General features: G+C 43.7%; 1 protein-coding gene across 3 annotated transcripts in view; it reads left to right on the forward strand.

Moving 5' to 3' along the window:
- Window positions 1-17923, forward strand: part of AOPEP (aminopeptidase O (putative)) — a 1002964-nt gene that overhangs the window by 502469 nt on the left and 482572 nt on the right. For all 3 annotated transcript variants that reach the window (XM_069762004.1, XM_069762007.1, XM_069762010.1), the window contains exons 8-9: window positions 11622-11724; window positions 16208-16315. In XM_069762004.1, the coding sequence (XP_069618105.1) occupies window positions 11622-11724; window positions 16208-16315 (211 nt within the window). The remainder of the gene's footprint in view (window positions 1-11621; window positions 11725-16207; window positions 16316-17923) is intronic.

Here is a 17923-nt window from a genome sequence, read left to right on the forward strand (position 1 = left end):
TGGTGTTGGACAGTGGAAATCGCTACAGCACAAGCAGTTTTGGGGCTTAATCTTCCCTCCCTAACTATATCCCTTCTTCTGATGCAGCTGCAGCAACCTCTCCCTATGCTAAGATCGACAGAAGTAAGATGGCGGTCGGCGTGAACACCCCTTTATAGCCCCTGTGACGCCGCAGATAGCAAGCCAATCACTGTCATGCCCTTCTCTAAGATGTTGGGGACCGAGACCTATGTCATCACACTGCCCACACTCTGCGTCCTCCTTCATTGGCTGAAAAATGGCGCTGAAAACATCATATGAAACATGACTTTGGCGTGCTGATCGCCGACCTCATGGCCGATCGGCGATTTTTCAATTTGTCCGATCTGTTTGGCTCAACCCTAGTTATGACCCTCCCCAGTGGCACTAAAACCATCCTCAGACAATACGCTAGTGGCAGGGCAGCACAACACCTTCAAGACATAGAGGGACAGATGATGCCAGGTGTCCAGCTTTGAGACCCAATAGTTGAAGGTCACAGAGGAATTAGGGAGTACACTTGTTTTGTTGACAAGGCATTGCTTGACCATCTTTAAAAATTTTTTAACTCCTTGTCAAAGATACCCGGTCATCAGGGCATGGATGCTGGCAGGGTGTACTAACATTGGCCCTGGCGTTAGACAATGTACCCTACCTCTGTTGTACTTCCTGTGTGTCTCCCTCGCCTCTCCTCCTTGGCCGGCAAAGAAGCTTGCTCCCTGCCAATAGCGTTGTCTGATAGGAATTTTTTCAACATATTTTCCAGAATGGCCTTCTGGTATAGCACTATTTTAGTAGATCTCTCCGCCTCAAGATTGAGAGATGCAGGGATCTCTTTGTAGTGTGAGTCTAGCAGGCTGAACAATTAGTGCTGTTTTTTTGGCCAAGATAAATGTAAAGCGAGGGTCACAGGAAAAGCAGCGGCACATAAAGTCGGCCAAATGTGCCAAGCTTCCTACTGCCAACACTTCCCTGTCTCCACTGTGGTGACTACTCTCTCCTCCATATCTTCCTCCTCATTCCCCTCCTCATTTTATCCACGTAGGAGAGACGGGATAAAGCTTGTGTAGGTACTAGCCTCTGTTGCGCTAGCAACCAGCGCCTGTTCCTCCTCCTCCTGCACCACCTCATTGTTACCCAATCTGTGCTGAGCAGATGAGGCTGGGCTGAGTAGTATCTCTCTTTCTCATGCCTTCCTCCATCTCCATCTCATCCACATGCAAAGCTTCAGCTTTAATTGCGAGCAGCGTCTGTTTAAATAGGAAAAGAAGCAAGATCATTGCACTGATTATGACGTAATCACTGCTCACCGTCTTTAGTTTCAATATATTTTATTTAAATGTTTAAAGTTAAACAATTTAGAACTATAACAGTTTATAACTGTTTAGGAAAAGTCTCCTTCGCAGAGGAGAAATACAACTTATACAAAAAGTAATGAACATGGATATGATATAACAAACTTACAAAAGGGGGGACAGGACAGAGACAAATGGTCAGCAACAAAGGAGACACCTAAATCACTCACAGAATTTTTAATTAGAACTTAAGTAGATTAACACTTTACATCCATGTCAGCAAAAAAGATGGGATTGGTAGTTCCATTATGGGAAGGCTAAAGTAGGGGGTTTACCGCCATGTGTAGAACTGTCATGGAGATCAGGTGAGAGCTTGATTCATTTGAGCATTGGGATCCAAGTTAAGCCAAGGAGACCACACCTGAAAGAAAGTAATCCACGCATCATCCCTAGTAGCTAGTATACGCTCATATAATAGAATTATGTTCATTCTATCATGGACTAGAGATATGGAAAGTAAGGGGGATCTCCATTTTGAAGCTATGTGGATTTTGGTGGCCATGCAAAGTAGACACGTTAACCTATGCAAGCTATTGGAGAACCCCGGGTATTTTGCCCCGAATAAGTAAACAGAAGGGTCCAGTCAGATAGCTTTACCAAACATATTCTCAACTATAAGCTTTACCCCTTGCCACAGATCGGACACTATCGGGCAGCTCCACCAGATGTGTTTCATATCCCCAGGGAGGTTACAGCCTCTGAAGCATCTGTCAGATACATTTGGGTAAAGCTTCATCGGGACATGATAAGTCCTGTGTAAGACTTTAAGAGACATTTCTACAAGTGAGGTTTGATGGCTGCCCTTAGATAGAGCAACACATCATCTCCGCCAATCATCCACAGACATCAAAATCCCCAAGTCCTCCTCCCATTGCCTCATATATTTTAATTTTTCTTCCCCGGGTCGGGCATTAATAAAGGAATATATTAGAGAAATTGTTCCTTTTCCCAGGGGATCATGTAGGCATTTTTGTTCGAAGTTAGTGATGTGGGGGATAGTTTTATGTGATAAAACTTGTTTGGCAAAATAGAAAATTTGGTTGAGACGTAGGCTTCTTTGGCTGGAGGTTCATATTTCTGAATGAATTCCTGTTTGGTAAACATTATGTTAAATGGGGAACAGGATGTTTTAACGTGGAAATTCCTCTCAGAACCCACCACGAAAAGTGGCGAGGGTCAATACCAGGCATGAACATTTGGTTATGAAATAGGGAAGTCAGCAAGGAGGGTTTAGATTGTAAGCTAAATTTAAATCTCTCCTTCCTCCAGAGGATTAGTGAGTGTGCAGAAAAGGGAGCAGAGATAGAAAGATTTTGTAGGAGCTTCTCCAAGGTCCATTAAAGGCCCGAAAATGAGAATGGTCTCATTAGAAAGGACTCCAGTGTGGCCCATCTAGGCTCATTAGTTTGTGAGCAAATATTAGTCAATTGAGCTATTTGAGCAGATTTGAAGTATAAAGCAAAATTAGATAATGAAAATCCCCCAAACCTTCTATGTAAAAACATGGTTTTTTGAGAGATTCTGGGCCTCTTACTTAGCCAAAGAAACCTAGAGATCATAGTATGAATATTATGAAATACCTTGGATGGTATTGATATGGGGAGTGAGCGAAACAAATATAAAAAACGAGGTAGTGCTATCATCTTAATGGCATGAAGTCTGCCTAAAAAAGACAGTGTCATAGAAGACCATCTAGTTAGGTCAGTTTGGAAATTCTGTATTAATGGGGAGTAGTTCCATTTGAAAAGGGTTGACTTGTTAGACGTAACGTTAATTCCGAGATAAGTCAGAAAGCGCTCACCATCTTTATGCAGTCCTCAAAATCTTGGAGACCCACACAAATGGCAGACATCCATGCCTAATCTTCAGTTGTTATGTGCGGAGGATGCCTTGAATATTGACAGGCGAGTTGGAGTGGGTATTCCACAACTGTCCCTTGCTGCTCAAAAAGCCTTTCCAGCATGTGCAGTGTGAAGATCCAGTGTGTGGTGTCGTCGCACATTAGTCTGTGAGCTGGCACTTGCATGCGCTGTTGCAGAATTGCCTGAGCACTGGCAGCTGTAGCCAATTTGCAGAAATGGGTAGGTTTTCAGAAACAACTGAACCACCAAGTTTAGCATGTGGGCCAAGTATGGAACGCGTGTGAGCTTGTCAAGCTTCACAGCCGTCACCAGGTTTTGGCCATTATCACACATGACCATGCATGGTTGAAGGGTCAGCAGCAAGACCCACAGATCTGTCTGGCCTGTTATCACTTTCAATAACTCTGCCGTGTTGTGCGGTTTGTCTCCAAGACAAATTAGCTTCAGCAGAGCCTGTTGCCGCTTTTCTGAGGCAGTGCTGCAGAGCTTCCAGCTTCAGGCTGATTTGGATGATGTGCTCTGAGATACCTAATCGGAGATGGAGGATGAGGAAGAGGAGGAGGGGTGCAGGAACTGGTGTATGAGGTGGAGCAAACCCTGATGTTATGCCCACAGGGCATGGGGATGTATATTGTACTTACTAGACCACTGATTAAGCAGTGGTAGCTGTATACCAGGTACACAAGAGACAGTAGAATGAGCTTCCAAAAACCAAAGGAATTTATTTAAAGGAAGCTTAACAAGGGAGAGGTGCCTGAGGGACAAACCTCTGGACCACGACACTGAACCACGTAGTGGAGTACCGGGCAAGGTGTAACCCTATAAAGGGATCCCCCATCGCAACACCAGGTGACCTAAATGTTGCAGTACCCAGACCAGAGGGACAACCCACACCATGGAATACTGGCTTTGTCGGTGGAGAGAATCCTGGATGCTCTGTGTAATCCCGGACAGGCTGATCCAGCAGGCAGCGATATCTGGATGGTTCCATGTGGAGCGGCTTGGTCAGCCTGGAGTGGAAACCGGAGAGTCCAGAAGGATCCAGAATAGGGAACTGCCGGCAAGCTTAGAAGCATGACCTCAGCGTAGCACTCGCTTCTTATCTCTTTCAGTTACAAGTAGTGATGAGCGAATAAACTCGTTACTCGAGATTTCTCGAGCATGCTCGGGGGTCCTCCCGAGTAATTTTTAGTGCTCGGAGATTTAATTTTTATTGCCGCAGCTGAATGATTTACAGCTTTTAGCCAGCATAAGTACATGTGGGGATTCCCTATCAACCAGGCAACCCCCACATGTACTTATGCTGACTAACAGATGTAAATCATTCAGCTGCGGCAATAAAAACTATATCTCCAAGCACTAAAAAATACTCGGAGGACCCCCAAGCATGCTCGAGAAATCTCGAGTAACTAGTATATTCTCTCATCAGTAGTTACAAGGGTCTTATGGGGGGAAGCTGCAACAGCCTGACTGGAGCCACCGTGATCATCTCATACGGTTCAATGATATGCTGAGGCTCCTCTTCAAGGTCATCTGACAGGAAGGACCTGGAAAGCGCATCAGTTTTAATATTCTTCCCTGCAGGGTGGAAATGGAGAGAGAAATTGAACTGAGCAAAGAATAAAGACCAACGAGCCTTGTGAGGGTCGAGTCTTTGAGCAGACTGAAGATAGGACAGATTCTTATGATCAGTGTAGATGATGACCGAATGAACTGCACCTTCAAGCAGATATCACCATTCTTCTAAGGCTAGCTTACTTGCCAGTAACTCTATCCCCTATTGAGTAGTTACATTCACAGGGCGAGAATGCCTTGAGAAGAAACCACAGGTCATCATCTAACCGGTAGGCTGTTTTTGTGTGAGGACTGTTCCGGATGACGAAGCGTCTACTTCAAGGAAAAACTGCTTGTTGATCATTGTTCTGGGAAGGGCCAGGGTGGTTGAGAAGGTTTGTTTGAGGGAGGCGAAACCTGACTCGGCCTAGGGAGTCGAATCCTTAGGTTTGGCACCTTTACAAGTCAAGGTAGTGAGTGGTCTTACCAAAGAGGAGAATTGAGGGATGAATTGTCGATAGTAGTTGGTGAATCCCAGGAACCACTGAATGTCCTTGATTCCCTCAGGTCGGGGCCACTTAAGCACGGCAGAGACATTCTCTGGATCCATCTCGAGACCTGTATCGGAAATGATATAGCCAAGAAAGGGTAAAGACCTCTGTTCAAAACAGACATTTTTCAAACTTCGCATAGAGACGATTCTCCATCAATCGTTGAAGAACAAGATGAACATTCCTCCTGTGAGTTGGTAAGTCGGGAGAAAGCACCAGGGTGACGTCCAGATACACCATCACACAGACATAGAGCAGGTCACGGAATAAGTCATTGACAAACTCCTTGAAGATGGCGGGTGCATTGCTTTACCTGAAGGGCATCACCCGATATTCATAGTGACCATCTCGTGTGTTGAAGGTGGTTTTCCACTCATCCCCAGATCATATCCTGATGAGGAGGACTTCTGGATAAATCATAAGGCCTATGAGGGGGAAGAGTCTTGGCTTCTTTCTTGTCGAACACATCTGTGAAGAACCAGCAGAAGGTAACCTGGGTAAAGCTGCAGAAGGCCGTGTGATAGAACCAGGCCGTAGTGGTTTGAGGCAGTGATCGTGACAGGACTGACTCCATCGAAGGACATCCCCTGTCTGATAATCCCCAGACAGCCAATCCAGGACAGGTTCATGGAGGCGCAGCCATGGAAGAGCTAGTAGAAACAGTGGAGAAAGATTTGGTAACACATAGCAAGTAATCTTCTCCCTGTGGAGTGCTCCAATTTGAAGCTCTACCTCTTCAGTGATATCAAGAATGGGATCCTTCAGGGGTCTTCCGTCAACAGAGATGATGCACTGGGACCACTGCAGAGGAACGATTGGGATCCCGAACTGCCTGGTCACAGCTTGCTGGATAAAATTTCCACCAGACCCAGAGTCCAGATAGGCCATCTCTGAGAACTGCACCTTTCTGAAGATCACCTGTATGAATATAGTTAGCGGAGGAGATGACTCATTCTCACCTAGGGTGGCTTCCCTTACCTGTCCTAGGTGGAAGAGTTCTTCCGGCCTCTCAGTTTAACTGCATTGATCGGGAGCGGAGCGTCCATCATAACGATACGGATTCCTAGCGGGCATCTCCACCTGCTGATTTCTCCAGTCCTCACCTTTATGCGGTCAAGCTCCAAGGGTTCATCCAGAGTGGGACATTGCAGAAACTGAGGTTTCGGTGAATAAGATGCTGGATGAGGAAATTGCTTCTAGAGAATCCTCTCTCTGGCGTGCTCCTGAAGACGCAGGTCAATCCAAATGGCGAGGGATATGAGATCATCCAGGGTCTTGGGTAGGTTCCTGACTGCCAATTCATCCTTGATTCTTCAATATAACCCTCGCCGGAAGGCTCTGACCAGAGGCTCATTGGTCCACTGGAGCTCCGAAGCCAGGGTGCGGAAACGAATTACATACTGACCGACAGAGAGAGAGCCCTGTTGCAGATTGAAAAGAGACTCCATGGCAGATGTGGCACGACCAGGCTCATCAAATATCTTGTGGAATGTGTCCAAGAATACCTGCAGATCAGACACAATAGGATCATTCCTCTCCATTAGGGGACTGAACCAGGCTAAAGCCTCGCCCTCCAGGTGAGAGGCAAGGAAAGCCACCTTGGCCATGTCAGTTGGGTAATGCAGAGGCAATAAATGAAAATGCAACAAGCATTGGTTGAGAAATCCTCTGCAGAACTTGAGGTCACCATCACAATGAGGAGGCTTACAGAGACTAGGACAAGGTCCCATAGTAGGCACAACCATTGGATACCATACCGTAGGCTGATGGACTGGAAGGGCAGCAACCAGCTTTAACCGATCCTCCATGGATCTAGGACTGCATCTCACGTTGGTGATTAAGTTCCTGATGGAGCTTGGCCAGCTGGGTTGCATGGGTTTGCATGAAGGCCACTACTCGATCCAGGCTATTACAAAGCAAAGTCAGATCTCTCTGGACTGAGTATCAGGTGGTCAGCGGAGTCCATGGCCTGGGCAAACTGTTGCACCCACAGGGCATTGGGATGCATAGTGGACTCGCTAGACCACTGATGGGGCAATGATACCTGTATACCCGGTACACAAGAGACAGGAGAATGAGCTTCCAAAGACCAAAGGAAAAGGAATTTATTTAAAGGAAGCTTAACAAAGGAGAGGTGCCTGAGGGAAGAAACCTCTGGACCACGACACTGAGCCGTGTAGTGGAGCATCGGGCAAGGTGTACCCCTACACAGGGATTCCCCCATCGCAACACGAGGTGGCCTAAATGCTGCAGTACCCAGGCCAGAGGGATGACCCGTACAGACCGTATTAACAAGACAGTTGGAATACTGTCTCTGTCTGTAGAGAGAATCCTGGAAGCTCTGTGTAATCCCGGAAAGGCTGATCTAGCTGGCAGTGATATCTGGATGTTTCCAAGAAGAACGGCTTGGTCAGCCTGGAGTAGAAACCAGGGAATCTGTCATGACTGTTACAAGGCCGTGAAATATGCAGCTGCGGAGCCGAACAACTGATCGGCCAGAGCAATCCATAAAGCTGGGTTCCCTCTGCGCCTACGCAATAGCAGCTGTTGAATCTATACACACCGATAGCTGCTACTGTGCAGGCGCCATTTTCAAATTGCCTTTTTTTTAATCGCTCAATTAAATTTTGAATGTTTTTTGGCAGTTTTATATATCATCGTAATGTAACACTAACCACGATAAACTGTATGTATGAATAATTGAATCCAGAAAATTTTTTTTACTTCTTTTGGAGTTTTATATGCCACTGTAATGTAACACTAACCACATTAAACTGTATGGATTACAATATCGTAAAGAAAAAATTCACATAAAAAAAAGAATGTCACGTGCAGCATCTATACTCGTATTAAGCAACGGACTGCAAAGCAATAATCCCTACCTAGACACTGTATTCTTCCACTCTCCCTGCTTCTGCAACTGTCCCTAGGCTAAATTCAGAATCTATGTGTTACAAAGAGCAAAGCATAGCATTAGCCCTTAGAAGGACTGTTAGTATGATAGTTCAGCATCAGCACCAGTAGCACCACTAGAAGACTCTGATTAGTTAAACTGCAAACACAGGCCTGGATAACTGCTCTCTCCCTCTGATGCGAACTGTCTCTGACCTATGCAATGACATCCGTGAGCTATGCTAGTGCAGCGCCCCAGAGACCTGGTCGTTGCAGTATGGCACTCTGCCACCAAGGAGAGTAGTGGTACATCTGATGGCACTAAAGAGTTCTCCTGACCAGGTATCACCAGAACACATTACACTTCACACTCCGGTCACTAGGGGGAGAAAAAGGCTTTATTTATTGGGCCACTCCTCACACTGGTAAAACTAGGGGCTGGGGAGGAAGTTAGTGAGAAGCTGACTGGGTTGGAACCAGGCAACATCCCGTGGCAGGGGGTGTTGCAGGGAGAAGACACAGGGGGGTCCCTGTCAGGCGTGGGAACCTGGCAGGTGCCTAGCGAACAGAACAGAACGTAACGGAACAGCGCCTGCACACCTTGCGGCGGTATCCTAAGAGAGACACAAGAAGGGAAGAATATTGTGGAACAGTGTAAACGAGATCAGCACAAAGGAGAGCCAGTAAGAGTCGTGCCGAGAGATAAAGGTAACATCTTACTGAGGCGCGTAGTCGGTGGCCGGATCACCGTAGGAGTAACTGACTTCAGGCCGTACTTCAAATTCCGCTGGACAGTTGATTATAGGTTGGCTGTCTACCTTCTACACCTACGAAGACATAGGTGGCAACATTGGGAGAGGGGCGTCTCTAGGGTCCCGTAAAGACCTCCAAGCCTTCCCGTCAAACGGGTGGCGTCCTAGCCATAACATATCTGGGGGACGTTAGAAACTAGCAACATCTGGAACCAAAGAACGAGAGAGAGAGAAAGCTGTAGAGAACGAACGAAGGAGAACAGCAGTTGTGAGGACTACTCCGAGTGCTCAGCAGGGTAGGACTACAACACACAGGCACTATTGGTAGGCAACGATTTCCATCTGCGAGGGAAACTCTGGATGTGCCCATCGGATCGGCCGGTCTCTGATAGCCCGGTTGAACGTGCTCTGGACTGAGTATATAGAAGCCTTCAGTAAAAAGGTAAAGAGACTGCAACCTTGTGTTCTCGTTATTGCCTGCACCTCACACCATCACCATCTACCTTACTGGGAAGCCCTGGGGATATACTTCACCTGTGGGAAGGTACACCATCCAGCTGCCATTCCATCACCCCAGCGGACCCCACAGCAGCGTCGGTCACCCTGACCGAACACCACAGGTGGCGTCACGAATACCTGACAGACTCTACTACCACCTTCATTGGACGCCCCTTAGCAGGGTCACGACCGGGTCCAGCCACCGTGACAACCGCAGAACCGAAGGAGAAGGGACCGGTACCGAGTGACTTGTGGCCCTGTGTCTGGGGGTGCTCCAACGGTAGCACCGATATGGCTGCTTTACCAGGGTCCTCCAAACCTTTGTGGTTAACTATACTTGATTGGTAAAGCAGTTTGAACATACCTACTGTAGGTATATTAGTCATGCTTCTTGCATGACTGACAAAAGAAAGTTTTCCATCATCACCCCCACCCTCATTTTGCAATCATATGCTTCCTTTCAGTAAACCTTTTATATGCAGTATGTGTACTGTATCTGTACATGCATATGCACTGTGCTCCCTATACTGAACAATTTCAACTCTTTCACACTTGTTTAAGAGACTCTAAAAGTCTTCTAAGTCGATGTTGTCTGCGTAATTTAGGACAGGTCGTTCAGAATGAAAGAAGCCCTCTCTTATGGCTCTCCAGTCTGGTAAAAAGATAAGAATCCTGAAGAGAATACCCACTCCCCAATTAACTCTAAATTCTCTAATATGGCAAAAAATGGGTTTTCAAAACTAGACAATTACACCTCAACTGTTCAAAAGAATCAGCCTAATGAACAGCATTTGTAGCTTGTTACCTAATTGCCATAAGGCAAAACTGGACAGACCCTCTAAATCTGTCAGCGGGATTTCACATCTCAAACTATTTACACATACATGTTGCTCTTTCAAAGACAAATCCAGCAATATATTTTCATTGACAATCCGTTTCTCGATTATTGAGAAATTCACCATGTGAATTGGTATGTAAATGAAGCTGAAGAGCTATTGTAGATTTGAAGTCTCTGTCACTCCATGTCTTTTCCCCACCCTGCACTGGCTCCTCCTGGTTGACTGACAATCTCTCTGCTGTGTGTCTCTAGGTAAAGGAGCCATCAGTCAAGCAGGAGATGGCAATGCTGCACAAGGAATACAGCTGTAGTTACAGATCCACGATACCCCTCCAGCCTCATTTCCATATTAATTCAAACGCTGATTTGTCCATAACAGAGCAGTGGGCTGGCTATATATATATATATATATATATATATATATACATATATATATAATATATATAGTGGGCTGGACTTGTCCTTGACACAGATATATATACTTATAAATCATTTGAAGGGTGAAATCCTGTCCAAAGGAGCGAAACAGGTGGAAATTGATGTAATACTACAATAATGTATATTTCATCTACCAATTAATACCTCTAATTTAAGTTTGTTACAGTAAATAGAACTCTTGTGCAATTAAATATAGGCAGATTGCCAGAATTTTGTATAATACAACAAATAATGTGTATGTACTTGAAACATTAAATAATTATTATTTCATCTCACCTTGCTAAACACGGTGCTAAGAACTTTCTAAACTTTTTTTTTCTAATCTATTGCTCCCTTATCAGTTACATAGAGTAGGAATGAAAAGAACCTTTCTTTCTGACAGGCTTTGTATTGTGAACGTTTAAATCAATACTTGTAATGGAATAGCTGTACCATGAGCTTTAGTCCTTGTCATGATTTGGGATTCATCCAGGTTAAGAATCTAACATTTTTTTCTTCTACTATAACATTACATTTTAGAACAAGACATTTTTTAAGTGTTAATTGAAATTTGTAAATTTATGTTGAAATATTAGATTATTAAATATTTTATATACATTTTTCTCGACCACTTTTCCAAATTTAGTACAAATCTAATAACTGCCTGTTCATTCTCAGTTTTGTTATCTCAAACTGATTTTCTTTTACATGTCATTTATAGGAAAATCAAATTCAATACCAATAGGTGTCAACAATTTCAATTGACTTCCAGTGTAATACTAAACAATGGCTGATAGGAGATTCCATAGGTTTTTTTAGTAGTTCACAATTTTAAATTTAATATTTTACACTGTTTATTGTGTTTATATTTGTCACATTGTTAGACCACAAGGAGAATCCACTGGTGAAGTCAGTGAGTCAGGAGCTTCCATGGTACGGCACGGCTTAAATGCAGATAAAACTTTCATGCAGGTGCATTACCTGAAGGTTAGTAGTTTTATGTTTCATTTTATTAATGTGTGTAAACCTTATACAGTGTGTCCGTAAAGTCATGTAGCACTTTTGAATTGTAAATTTGTGTGGTCAATCTCTTGTTGGCTGTTACTATTCCTAAATGTTTCTACTTCACAAATCCCGCACTTATAGTTGACCTGAGCAGACCTTGCTGATCAGAAATTTCACAAACTGAATTGTGGCAAAGGTTGCATCCTACAATAGTTCTGCATTTAAAAGGAAGAAATCATCCGAAAGTAACCTATTGTTCAAATCAGGTGTCATGATTCTGGATGGGCTGGTTCTGGCTCAGTCCTGGTCAGGTCTGGATTAAATTAGTCCACCTCTCTTTGGTTCTGAGGTGGCTATTTAATGCTGGTGGTTCCTAGGTTCTGAGATGGTCATACTTCTGTCTACTTGGTTTGAGATAGTTGACCCAGGTTATTAGTCTGTAATCATTGTACCTCTGTGCGTGTGTGCCTTGCTGTGTATGGCCCGGTTTGCTCCCTGACTACTGCCCTTGTTTTCTGTTTGGTACTTCTCTGTCTGTCCTGGCTTTCCGACTCCTTTGCTCATCTCTGACTAATCTGCTGTTTTGTCCCTTGGTACCTCGCTCCCATCTGGCTCCCGACCCTCAGCTTGTCCTACGTGTCTGTCTTAGTACTCTGTGTCCGGCGTTTTTGCAGACCTTCCGTTCTTGCGCAGTAGCTCCGCCCCCATCATCCCTGCAGTGATCACGTGATCAGCCTAGTTTAGGTCCTGTGTGCACTGCATGCCTCATTCCTCCCTCTCCCTGTGCTCCACATAGCTCCCCCTTAGACTGCCTCTATACGACACCAGGCAGCGTCATTACATCAGGTTTTTGTGTAATATGTATTTTTTTCTCAAATTGGGCAATTGTTTTTGTTTTTGGCTTTGATGCACAAGACAAAGTCTGAGTCTGACCGTTGTGGCTGTGTACACGTGTTATTTCCTGAAACAACAAGATTTTAGAGTCTAAAAATGCCCCAGTGGACATTATGAAAATTTCAAGAATTACAAGATTTCTACATTTTATTTTTAGTACAGATTGTGATATGAAAAAAACACTTCCAAAAATGTATGTACATGTAACACAAAAACCTGATTTAATCTGTAGATTTGATCATTTTTGTCATTTTTTTTTCCTTTTATGCCCCCGTCAAACGTCCTTGCCTTCACTACTTGTGGTGACAGTTTTCACTAATACTGAAGACACTAGCCCATTCAAATTTATGGGTCTGCACATGTCAGTGTGTTCATATGGACTGTGTGTCTGTGTGCAAAACACATAGACATGACCGTTCTTTTCCTGCAGCACAGTCCGTACACATGCACACTGATGACACATGGATGACATCTGTGTGTCATCTGTTTGACACATACCGGTGTCTGGAAAAAACAGTACAGATAGCTCTGTTCCCAGGCACCAGGTGCTGACTACAACTCTCATAATTCTCTCTTGGTCTCCCAGCGATCAGCGAGACCAGGAGACGCTGATGATGTTGTAGTCAGCACCTTCCACCTGGGATTCATCCTAACTACAACTGTCATGATCCTCACCTGGTCTCCCTGTGCTGCGATCAGCCGGACCAAGTGGTGCTGATGACAGTTGTAGTCAGCACCTGCTCTCTTGGAATAGCACTCATTAAACAAATAATTACATAAAAGAAATGACGTGGGGTCCTCCTTATATTTTAAAACCAGCACAGATAAAGTAGACAGCTGTGAGTTCCTATTATTATGCTGGGATTAGTGATGCTCGGGTGATCTCCGAGTATTCTGTAGTACTGGACAGCCTGAATACATGTGAGAATTAGCTAACAAAAAGGCATTCCTCACATGTTTTCAGCCTGGCTAGCAGCCGTAAATCATGCAGCAGAGGCGAGGAAAACTAAATGTCCGAGCAATAACAAAATACTCAGAGATCACCCGATCATGCTCGGGGAGATCCGAGCAACAATGCTATTCATTTATCACTAGCTGGGATAGTCCATGGTTATTGTCCCATTGTGAGCCAAAAATAGAAACCCGCAGCCACTCCAGAATTGGAATATCACATTGTCGCTTTACCCAGGAAATCCCGATGCCCTGGCGCATTGGCAATCGGGGTAATATATGGGTTTGATTGCAGCTGTGAATTATCAAAATATCAAAGCTGCCATGAAGTCCTGGGGTTAGTAATGGGAAGGTGTCAGTCAGGCACCCCAGTACTAACCCCATAGTCAAAAGAAATAAATACACAGAACAGAAAAGTTCTTTAATTGTAAAAATCGCTCCACAACAATTACCCTCATTTGCTACCATGAAAATAAAAGTTATGCTCACCTTGCACGTCATATATCCATAACAAGGAGGTTCCATGATGATCCCCGAATCTGCTACATCTGAATGCTGTGGTGAGTAGTGACATAAGTAACTGGACGGCTCAACACGTCAGCCTAAAACACAATGAGTGGTGTGAGAACCCAGCTGCAGTGATGAGCGCTGACATAATTCAGGTTACCACAGGTCACTGGTGGCGGTTCTCACGGTAACCTCAGTACGAGCTGGCCTGTGTACTACAGTAACCTTACTGACATCACCGCACAGAACGTGATAAATTCTCCCCCATGCCTGCCATTATATAGCTGTTATGAAAGCCAGCCTGTGGCTGTCATCCATAGGAGACCATAATTTTCACTATACACCACCAAATTGTAGTATTGTAGTATGTAGTATGACTGATCTAGTGATCGGAGGTAGATAATGTAAAGAAAATTGAATCACCCCTCTTTGTCCCCTTTAAAAATACAGAAATAATAAAAAATTTAAAAAATACATATGGTTGTCCATAAAACATAATAGTCCAACAAAAGAAAAAAATGAAGTGCACTTACCCGTATATGCTGGTCACAATACTTTATTCGGACATGGTACAAAAAGTGCAGGGAGGGATGTAAAAAAAAAGCGGACAACGATCGTTTCGTGCCTCAGCACTTCAACGGGTCCAAAAAACCTATCACAACCTCATATCTACCCCAAATTGGTATACATAAAAAAGTCAAACTCCGCTACCACACAGATCCATCAACCAAAGAATGAACATTATGGTTCTCAGAAAATTGCAACACAAGAAACATTTTTGGGCATGCATATACAATGTTACATTGACACGTATCCTGTAACTAAATTTTGTAGCAAATCATGTGCTCCCCTTATGCTACCTCTGTGCCCTGCACAATAATAGTATCATACTTTTGTTCCCCGACAAAGTAATACCCTCTCTGTACCTCCACATAGTTATACCACCCCTGTGCCTCCTGACAATAATAATAATGTCCGTTGTGCCTCCTTTTAATATGTCACACTTATTGTCCCACCCTTTAATACTGACCACTTTGGGTCTCCTTTTAATATTGGCCTCCACCCCATTGTTCCTCTGTTAAATAACATCCTCTGTTATGTCTCCTTTTACTAATGACCCGCATTGTACCTCCTGTTAATAATAACAACCCCTAGATTGTGTTTCCTGTTAATAATGACCCTCCTGCTATGATATTCCTATCTCTAGTAAGAATAATGCCCCCATTGTGCCTGTTAGTATTGAAAAAACTAATACTCCGCTCACCCTACTCCCATACTGAGGTGATGCGCTCCTCTGTTTTTGAAGCAGAGAAGGCAGTGAAATGTATTGATGTCATCGCGTCGCCTGACTTCCCTTATGTGGCCAAGTCTTGCAGGCCAAAATTTGCTTGCTGTCTGTGTAAGCGGTGGAGCAGAGAGCCATCAGCTCCCGGCTCAGCTACAGTTGGTAGCAGTATCGGCATCATTGAAAGGGCTTTAACGGCATTTTCCAGAATTTCCAGATAGTTAATCTGACTCTGCTCACTTACTGTAATAAAGAATCTGCTTCTAACTTATTGATGCTAGAGGCACATTCAGACAATTAAATAGCAGGAAGGGTACATCCATTATGGTAGGAGATTCTAATACTAGGCAAGTAGTTTTAATGGTATGGCTGATCAGTATAGATTTCTATCAAAATGACAAGTAATATAGATATTTACGGGCAAGTACGGGCAAGTGCAACTGGACCTCAAGCACACATTCTTCTTATGGAAACATCCAATAAAAAGTAAAAAGCATGGAATATGGACACTGACCTTTATTTATATGCACCCAACATTGTTCTCAGGAATTAAACATATACAACAGTGTATGTATGTATTCTACCTTTCTTACATTCTTCTGTGTGACATGCCTATAGTACTGCCATTATACAGTAATGTTCCTTTGTAGCATATTATTGTACTAATAATAAAACAATCATGCTTTGCTATATGTGCATTCTTTGTATGACAGATTGTTTGTTCAGATTACTATCTATTTGTTTTGTGGTCTATATTATACCCTATGATTCATTTATGCAGCCTGGATTGCTTTTTGTAATACATTTTTTTTGTGTTTGCACTTATAGGGTTATTTTCTACTACGATATCTTGCAAATACCATAGGTGCAGATACTTACTTTTCATTTCTGAGAAGATTTGTGGATCGATTTCATGGACAATTGATACTTTCTCAAGTAAGTTTAAAAAGTAATGCATTCATTAACATAAAGGTAAATACACCTTAACAGAGTACTCAGGTAATCACGGTGCATTGCCATGTTGAAGGAGACCGCTAGCAAGTGTGAGGCAGTTACCAGTGTCACAGGGTCATTTTATGTTCCCCCAAGATGCGCATGGAGGCGTATTGAGACTATGAGAATGCATTGCCATCACAAGTGTAGCTGTGGTTGCAATGCAGACTAAAGTGAGTATAAGTCTTGGACATGTTGGTTGTCCAAGGCAGATTTAGGGAAAACCTGCTCTGGGCTTTTGTGTTTTGAAACAGACTGCAGATGGTATTGGTGCAGTCCGTTTCATTCTGGGCCGGGTTTTCCATGTGGCTGAAGGCCACAGGTTGCTAGTTAAAAAAAAAACCTTGCAGTATAGGGCTTGGGTGTGTCAAGGTCAGAGACAGTGTCAGTCTGATGTTTGGAGGAGTACAGAGCAGTTGGCGTGGGTGGTGCAGTTGCCCACGGAAACTAGTCTCTAGAGGTGGACTGGCATGTTTAGTGACTGTAAACTGAAGGATATGGTTCCCGGCTGCGATCCATAGGATATCGTGTACTGTGTGATGTTGTGAGAAGAACATTAAAATGGCGGTGCAGTTGTCCAAGGCAAACAGTCAGAGGTAGGCTGGCATGTTTAGTGACCGTAATCCAGAGGATATGGTTCCTGGATGTGATCTCGAGAATATTGTGTGCTGTGTTTCTGTGAGTTGAACATTAAAGAGACGTTTTGTTTTGAACTTTGCTGGGCCACTTTCTCATCACTGCATAGTGTGGTACCGATGCATTACACAAAGTAGAAAGAAAAAGGAAAGTTCAGCATTCTCCATAACCTATATCACAGTTTCCAAAACATTTTTATCAACACATAATGGTGGTGTTTTCTATCTTCCTTTCCAGACTTAGAAAAAACTCATTTAACTTTCAAAAGTAGGGCAGCACGGTGGCTCGGTGGATAGCACTGCAGCCTTGCAGCGCTGGAGTCCTGGGTTCTTATCCCATCATGGACAACATCTGCAAGGAGTTTGTATGTTGTCCCCGTGTTTGCGTGGGTTTCCTCTGGGTTCTCCGGTTTCCTCCCACATTTCAAAGACATATTGATAGGGAATTTAGATTGTGAGCCCCATGGGGGACAGGGATGGTAATGTGTGCAAAACTGTAAAGCGCTGCAGAATGTGTTAGCGCTATATAAAAATAAAGATTATTAAAAGTAAGTGCTAGTTAATATGTTGACACTTGGGGGGGGGGGGGGTTGCATACATAGTTCCCTGTTGGTTTCAGCTTCTATTATGATTTATGAGTTCCAGTAATTGATTTGCTCCTTTTCTATGTTTAAATTTATGATACAATTTCTAAACAGTTTTGATATATACTTTACTATGTTTATTATTTGTTTGTGACCCTGAATTTTACCTGTTTGCAATTGGCAACTTGTACATGTCCTAAATTGAAAATTGGAGATGAGGATTGGTCACACAACCTTCCACTCTCTGAACATTTGACAGCTCATAACGACAATCTTTTTTCATAAAAGTCATTAGGTCATTTTCTGACTAATGGCCCCTCATGCACCTGTTG

Source organism: Ranitomeya imitator, chromosome 1, assembly GCF_032444005.1.
Source record: "Ranitomeya imitator isolate aRanImi1 chromosome 1, aRanImi1.pri, whole genome shotgun sequence".
In the NCBI taxonomy this organism is placed as follows: domain Eukaryota; kingdom Metazoa; phylum Chordata; class Amphibia; order Anura; family Dendrobatidae; genus Ranitomeya; species Ranitomeya imitator.